This window comes from Urtica dioica, chromosome 4 (genome assembly GCF_054948205.1).
Source record: "Urtica dioica subsp. dioica isolate 48M chromosome 4, U.dioica_male_clone48M_v1_H2, whole genome shotgun sequence".
Lineage (NCBI taxonomy): Eukaryota > Viridiplantae > Streptophyta > Magnoliopsida > Rosales > Urticaceae > Urtica > Urtica dioica.
Window position 1 is genome coordinate 19,887,946 of NC_142759.1, and position 8,530 is coordinate 19,896,475.

General features: G+C 44.4%; 1 protein-coding gene across 1 annotated transcript; it reads left to right on the top strand.

Moving 5' to 3' along the window:
- Nucleotides 1-6,411: 6,411 nt before the first annotated feature.
- LOC149401074 (uncharacterized) lies at nucleotides 6,412-7,208 on the top strand. Its single transcript, XM_089610594.1, has 2 exons — nucleotides 6,412-6,474; nucleotides 6,705-7,208. Exons 1-2 carry the CDS (start codon nucleotides 6,412-6,414, stop codon nucleotides 7,206-7,208), a joined length of 567 nt encoding a protein of 188 aa, XP_089466720.1.
- The last annotated feature ends 1,322 nt before the right edge of the window (nucleotides 7,209-8,530 follow it).

An 8,530-nucleotide genomic window follows, 5' to 3' on the forward strand; every position in this document is an offset into this window, starting at 1 on the left:
CCACCGCCTCCCAATCCTTTTTCTTATATCCCGGTGCTGGTCGCGGAGGGGCTGGTTGTCGGAGACTCGGAGGGGCTGAGGCACCGGCTCGGTGCTGGTCGTGGAGGGGCTGGTCGGAGAGGCAGCAGCGGAGGGGCTGCAGCGGAGGCTCGGTGCTAGTCGTGGAGGGGCTGGTCGTCGGAAGGGCAGCAGCGGAGGCGCTGGTCGCAGAGGGGCTGGTCGTCGGAGGGCTAGTCGGAGGCAGAGAGAGAGAGTGTGTTAGAGAATGGGTTAGAGAGAAGGGGCTGGTCGGAGTGGTGGCGGCGACGAAGCTCGGAGTGTAGTGGTGGTCGGAGAAATTGTATGAGAGAAATCGGAGAGAGAGAGAAGGGTTTTGGGTCTTTGTCTCGGATAGAATGAAAACCGAGTAGCACTTTAATTTATATAAAAACTTTGAATTTGGGTGCGACTTTGTCGCACCCAATAACACTTTTGGGTGCGACAAATGCGACTTTGTCGCACCCAATGACTTGTGTCAGTACTTTTGGGTGCGACAAAGTCGCACCCAATGATATTTGTAAAAAGAGGGGGGAAAATTTAGGACATTTAAGTGCGAGTAAGTCGCACCTAATAGTTTGGATAAAGTATTGGGTGCGACTTAGTCACACCCAAACGTTTTAACGGACTTTTGGGTGCGACAAGTCGCACCCGACTTTACGAAAATTCGCGAAAATTTTCCAGCGCTTGTTTGAGTTTTGGGTCCGACTATTTGCACCCGAAAATCTTTTGGATGCGACATTTAGGTGCGAAAAGTCGCACCCAAAAGTCATCCGCACCGGAAAACTATATTTCTAGTAGTGAGGCCCCCAAATATCACTATGGATCATTGAGAAAGGTTGAGATGATTTATAGGAGTTAGGCATATACGTGTTTCTCGTGTGTTTAGATAACTTAAAAACATCACATTGAATGGATTTGGTGTCTTTATTCATGAACAATGCTATAAATAATTTTGAAAGGTACATGAAATTTGGATGACCTAGTTGACAATGTAGAAGCATAATTTCACTGTCATTATTCCTAGGATTTCTGCTAAATTTAGACACCAAGAAAGAAGCTGCACCAGACGGATTTTTGAGAAGGTATAGACCTGACTTCACCTCAGCACTGCCAATCATCTTCCCTGATTCCCTGTCCTGAAACACACAAGAATCCTCGGTAAATTGCGTTAGGCATTTCAAGTCTTTGTTAATCTTAAAGACAGACAATAAATTGCAATTCAGATTAGGCACATAGAACACAGAGTTGAGTTGTAAAGTTGATGATATCTTGACTGTTCCAATGCCGGCAACGGCTGATACAGATCCATCTGCTATAATGACTTTTATGGACTGATCACATGGTGACTAGGAAGTGAACAAGCCACGGTTGCCAGTCATATGATCAGTGGCTCCTGAATCAACTATCCATGAAGTAGAGTAAGTTATTTTAGAGTGAAACGTCAATGACATGTTACCTCTTTTCACCACTAGAGCATTGCCATCAGAGATTGAATTCTGAGATGGTTGTTGTGCCTTATTAATCTGGGCTTGGAGAAGTTCTAACTTGTCCTTGCTGAACAGTGATGATGTGGCCAGGTTGCCTGTAGACTCTTGATCAAAAGACACTTTCCTGGGTTTCCAATCCAGTGGTTTTCCATGAATCTGCTAGCAAGTGTCACGGTTATGTCTGAGCTTGTGGCAGTGATCACAGTACGGCCGCTTGCTGTTCTTCTTGTCGGTAGAGGCTTTGGAATCTTGACTTTGGTTGTCACCGGATATTGTCAAGGATGAACACTCTGAGAGTGTTTGTTGATGTAGAGTCTCTCATCATCATCATTCTTCGACTCTCCTCCTGTCGAATGGAAGAGCATGCTTCTCTCAGAGATGGCAGAGGTTTGGTTCTGTTGACTCTTCCCGAGCCTCATCGAGATCTTTGTTGAGTCCTGACAGGAATTTGAAGACCCGCTTGGTCTCAACAATTGATATGTAGAGCTTTGCGTCGTTTGGACAGCTCCACTTGTATGTGTCGATGAGATCGATTTTTTGCCAATGGCGAGTGAGAGAACTGAAGTATGGTGTAACAGAAAGATCACCTTGTTTAATTTCATGAAGATGAGTCTCAGTTTCAAAGATTTCTGACGTGTTCTCAGAGCTTGAAAACGTGATTTTAGCAACTTCCCAGATCTCGGCAGCCGTGGAATATAGCATAAAGTTCTCACCAATCTCCGGTGTCATGGAGTTGATTAGCCACGGCATAGCCATATTGTTGTTGGCCTTCCATGATCTGAAAGCTGGATCTTCTTCCCGAGGAGCAATCGCAATTCCTGTCAAAAAAATTTCTTTGCTTCTCCCACAAATAAACATTAGTACAGATTGTGACCATTGCTAATAGTTTTGGCCGGTGAGTTTGTGGTTTGTTATTTGTTGTGAGAAGTTATCCGTGTTTGGCTGATTTTGTGAGATTTGAGAAACAGGCGTGATTTCGGAGGAAGGTTTAGATGAGGTTGAGGAGGTGAGACCATGAGTTTGATTTTCATATTTAGGCATATTTGCTCTGATACCATGAAGTTTTGGATAATCAATGGAATGAAATGATCTAATCTTTATTATTGATAAGTCCGAGTATATATACAAGGAATATACACGGAACTAACAGTAGATTACAAGGAGAAATTTAAGGAATAAAATAAGGAACTAAACAAAGAATTTTCAACAGACTAACTATATGCTAAAATATCGAGTAAATCTTCAACATGTTACTCCTGCTATTGCCAATTGATTTTAATATAAAACCCCATGATATTTTAGCATTTTATGTACTTTAAAAGTTGAGAGAAAGATGAATTGCCAAACTCACAAAATAGTCGCCAAAAAGAATCCAGTGAGTCTATTTCAGTGTGTTCCAAAAAGAGTTGTATACCTTTACAGCTTGGTGGACTTAGATGGTTGGATAAGGATTACAATAATGAAAAAAAAAAAAAAAAATAAAAAAAATAAAAAAAAAATAATTTCAGTGCGTAAACTTGTAACATCAATTTTCACGACAAGAGTTATGTTCAAGTTCTAGAACTAGCCGACGATTGTATTTAAGAGTATACATCGAAACTTATTAAACATTGATGACTAAAGTATGTTCAAGGACTTCCTTTTCATCAATATATTAGACCGCAATGACACCCAGAGAGCCATCATTGATGACCCACCGACCCACTGGCACGATACCCATAACGTAAATATCACGGGGTTTTTATTATATCAAATCATTTAAATTAATTGAATCTGGATTCCAATATTCAAGAAACGTGGTTTTCTCTCTAGGATAGTCTCTCTCTTTTGCTCTGCCTCGTTGACTTACTGCCTTCGTCGCTTTCCGTGGGAGAGTACGGGTAGTAATCTCAACGTGTTTGCCGGTAGTTGAGGAGAAAGTACTGATCCTTTCCTTGGAATCTCGGGGGCTCCTGATGGAAGAGGTGTGCAACAAATACTCCTCGTTGGATTTATCTGGTGAGGAGGAGGATGTGCTGGTTATTGACGATGCAGTGGTAGGGAAACACTTTACTTCAGGGGAAAATATTCTTCTGGGGAAGCTCCTGTGTCAAAAACGTGTTAATACTAAAGTTCTCAAGGCTGTCTTGGGAGGTCTTTGGAACACTAAAGGAAATGTTACGGTGGAGGATGTTGATGAAGAAACTATATGGTTTTTGTTCAGTGAGTTGGCTAATAAAAAGAGAGTCTTGGAGAATGGGCCCTGGCTTTTTGATAGAGCCCCCTTGGTTATCTTCGACCCAGCCGGGAGGGAGGATGAGACCCCGATCTTCTCTTTCTCGGAGTTTTGGATTCAGCTCCATGGTCTACCTTTTCTGGAGAGGTCTGCCAAACTGGGGGAGATAATAGGAAATCAAATCATGGTGGTTAATCGCGTGGACAAAGATAGAGAGGGTCGCTGCCGTGACTCGTTCATTCAGGTCAGATTTGAGATTGATATATCGAAACCCCTTTGGCGGGGTATTTTTGTCAAACTGGGAAATAAAGCGGAGAGCACCTGGGTGGAGATCAAGTACGAACGGCTGGCAGATTTCTGCTTCTCTTATGGTCGTCTGGGACATGGGTGGCGCCACTGCCAAGAGGGCGGAAAGGATTCGACGGCTCCGGACCCTGGGAAAACTATGGAGGCTAAGAAACACAAGTTTGGTATTGATCTTAGAGCCGAAACCCCCAATCGGTTTATCAATAATTCTTTTAAAATTAGGGGATCGGAGGAAAGGCAGAGCAAGACTTCTTGGATGGGGAGCGGGAGTGGTTCAGGTCTGATGACGCACATTCAGTCCTCTCCTGCTGCGGCCACGGGCCCGGAAGGGAGCATTGGGGATGCTAGGGAGGCACCCCGGCGAGCTGCGGAATCTAAACAGCGTGATGACTCTCTGCGATGGCGTGCGGCCTCGGGAAACGCCAAGAGCCTGGGAAATCAAAAAGCCTTCAGTAAGGGAACACATACCTCGGCCAATCAAGACAACGAGAGAGGATCTCCTGGGAAGTTTCTCGACAACAATGGCACTCTCAACCCAACGGGTACGCCATTTAATTGTGTTGAGTCCCCTAGGGTTGTATCTAAGAATATGGAGGTGGTGGGGCCGAGTGATTCTGGAGTTAAACCAGGTTTGGGCCCAGGGACTTATGTCTCTTCTTCAAGCCCAAATAGGCTGGACCCGAACTTTAACCTGCCGTTTGGGCCACCTGCTCCTTGGGCCGGTCTTCCTGAGGGAGGGATTCCTGCGCGAAAATTGGTGAAGAAACGATACAGAGGAAAATGCTCCATCGCGGCTCAGGCAGGAGATTTCGCGGCTCTCCCCAACCAGGAGGCGCGGGCGCCGGCCTCTCCGCTGTCCTCACAGGAAGTGGTGGAAAGGAAGGGGGATGGGCCACCTCTCGTTGCTCCTCCGCCGGTGGCTGTGGCCTCCCAAGAGGCGGCTATGTTGACTCAGGTGCTGGATTTTGGTCGGCCCACTGCTCCTCAGGTGTCCCCGACAGGTGGGAAAGATGAATCGCCGGGGTCCTTGGCTAACCCGGTCTTGGAAGTGGGCCAGCATGTTTCGGCTCTCCCAGCGAGTGCTAACCCTTTCTCTGCGATGCGGGTTAGGGGTGACAGAACCAATTGGAAAAAGATGGCTTGTGTGGAGGCTAGCTTAGGCAAGACATGAAGCAGGGGGATCAGGAGGACCCTGGGCCGAGAAAAGGTTTGGGTTTTCTAAATGAGTGTGATACTCGGACCGGAGACACGGTTATTTTCTCGGATTTGGGAGTTGATAAGGCTCAAGTAAGTAAAAAGAAAGGAGGACGTAGAAAAGGGAAAAGTCTGTCTGAGGCTGGAGGTACTGGTCTTTTTAGGCCGGGTTCGAAGCGTAAGTCTCTGACGGGCTTTGGGAGTGAGTCGATTGGGAAGCTGGCTCGGGTTGGAGGTCCTGGCTTTTCTGAGAGTCTGGTCCCAGCTCCTATGGATGATGTGAAGCCCCTACAGGAGCAGTTTAACAGTGCTTCACCCATTTCTTCGTCTCCGTCTATTTCCTCGAGTTTGGATTTGGGCGGGGATTCTCTACCTTCATAAGCGGTGCCCCTCGACATGGAGGGCCGCCGAGAGCAATGATAGGCGTTATTTGGAATGTCCAGGGACTGGGAAGCCCCAGGACGAGAAGACCTCTTCATTCTCATACGGTGCTTTATAAACCTGACTTAGTTTTCCTTTCGGAGAAGAATATGCGGAGTGGGGAAGCTGAGAGAATGAGATTGTTTCTTGGGTTTGATAGTTGTTTATCGGTGGATTGTGTGGGTCGGAGTGGGGGCCTTATTGTTTTTTGGAAGAATTCTATTGGTTTTGAGGTGCGGTCGTTTTCTCGGTTCCATGTCGAAGGTCTGGTGTCGGAAGGTGACGGTCGGAAGTAGGTTTTTTTGGGTCTTTATGGGGATCTGGGCGCGGCTTTGAGGAAGCACTCATGGGATCTGGTTAGGAGACTGCAACCGCTTCCCGAGTTCCCTTGGCTTGTCGGGGGTGATCTTAACGAGGTGGCGTGGAATTCTGAGCTCAGCGGGGACAGATCGAGGGGACCTCGGCTCCTTGAGGATTTCAGAAGGATGATGGAGGACTGTGACTTGGGGGATCTTGGGTTCAAGGGTGATGTTTTCACTTGGCATCGTAGCGAGGATCCTCTCAGTAGCGCGGGGAAACTTGATAGGTGCCTGGCCAACCCGGCTTGGAAAATCCATTGGAGCCTCCGGCTGCCCCCTAAGGTTAAAATTTTTGTGTGGAGAGTTTGTCGTGGGTGGATTCTAGTTCGAGTTAATCTTGCAAAGAAAAAGATTGTGGATGAGACTCGTTGCCCTATATGCTCCTATAATGATGAGACCCTCTTCCACGCCTTTTGAGGATGCCCTTGGGCTCGGAAAGTTTGGAAAGCTGGAGGTTTTAGAGACCTTATCCCTTTGTTTCGCGACGGCGACACGATAGGAATGCTCCTTGAGGTCTCGAAAACCCTTCAGGTACGTAATCTTGAACTCTTTATTTCTTTAATTTGGGAACTTTGGAACCACAGGAACAATGTGTGTGCCGGGAAAAAAGTGTGGAACCCGGGGGACCTCGTGGAATGAGGTCACGCATGAAGTCCGTGAAAGAATCCCTCCACGCCTAGATAGGAGTGGAGGTCTCCACCGGAGGGCGTGGCTGCGATCTCTGTTGACGCAGCGGTTGGTCATCACGATAGAAGATACGGGATTAGATGCATAGCGAGGGATTCTTTGGGAGTGGTGCTCGGATCGGAGATTATCACCCGGCATCAAGGTATCTCGCCTCAACTTGCAGAAGCCTCAGCGATCCTCCAAGGTATGTTCTTTGCGTTGGATTTAGGTTGGAAGAAGGTGGTGATACAGTCAGACTGTCTTGAGGTGATCTCGGTCATCCGTCAGGGTTCTTCCCCAGTCTTGGAGCTTGGTACTTTCATTGATGATATCTTGTGGCTTAAGCCTAATTTTGACTTTATTGATTTTGGTTTTCATTTTCGAGAATGTAATAAAGTTGCACACAACCTTGCTAGTTTTGCTCTTAATTTTGAGACGGGCGCCCGGTGGATAGGCTCGGTCCCTCCCTGTGCTTCGGCGGAGGTCGAGCACGATCGCCGTGGTATTAGCCCTTGCGTGTAACCACGGTTTTCCTCCGCCATAAGTGAGGGTGTTTAATGATATTTACCCGTGGTACCGCTCACGATTATTTAAAAAAAAATCATTTAAATCAATTAACAATATTGTATCATGGGGTCGCGTCCTTTTCTACTAAAATGCTGGTCTAATTTACTATCAATGACTCAATTACATAAATAACCTGCTAATAACGTCATATAATATATTTCAAAAGATGATATTTTCATGCATGATATATACTTAAATAAAGGTCATACGATAATGTTTTAACTAAATATAAAATCACGAATCATCAGTTAATGTCTTTGTCTCGAATCTCCGATCCTCGTCCCCTTTTTCCTCGACAGGGGCGGACTCAGGTGCTAGCCTAAAGAGTCATGGGCTCTCCACCAGCAAAAAATTTCGGGCTTAAAAAAAAAGCCTAAATTGAATCCCCCATCATTTCAAGTTTTGGATCCGCCACTGGTCCTCGACCTCTCAATCCATTCCCCTTCTTGCATTTTGCGTTTCGCAATTGCAAATTATTGACCTAGATCTATTGCATATTTGAAGTCATATGAGAAGGTTTATGTGGCGCCAACTTCTCCGTCTACGTGGGTGTCTACAATGAGCCTTTGGTTGGCTTGCTAATGAAACGATTTGTCCAGGGGCGGATCCACGTGGACCAACTCTTTGAGAAAATAATAATTAATTATGTGTTTATATATATCTATAACATAGATAATAAAGAGCACCTCATCTCCCACTTTCATCCTGAGGCCGCCACTTGACTTCGTCATGCGGCGACACGTGGCGGCTTTAATTTTTATTTTTTTTTCAGAAATTTTTTTTTTCCAGAATAATTAATTTTTTTTTCAGAATATTTTTTTTCCCAGAATAATATCAACTTAGTACACGTGACGGCTTTATTTTTTTTCAGAATTTTTATAATATCAAATTAGTAAAAAAATTATCACTAGGTAAATAAGTTCTTTAATTGCTCTTTTTAGTGTTTTAGCATAATTTTTTAGTTCTTTTTTATTTTTTTATCTTTTTTTCATATTCCCAGATGAGTATTTTGTTCGACTAATTATAACTTTTTACTAAATATTAATATGTTGACAAAAATTAGGAAAACAAATTTGGACGAACAATCTTTATAATGTAAAATTTTAAAACAAATGAAAAACAAAAATTGATAAAAATAATAATTAAAAAAAATATAAACTGGGAAATTGTTCGCTCAAGACGTATATCATCAAATAGAACTTTATTTTTTTTATATCTCTTTGTACTTTTTTTTTCTCTTGAACTTTTATATCTTTAGATTGCTTGCAATATTATAG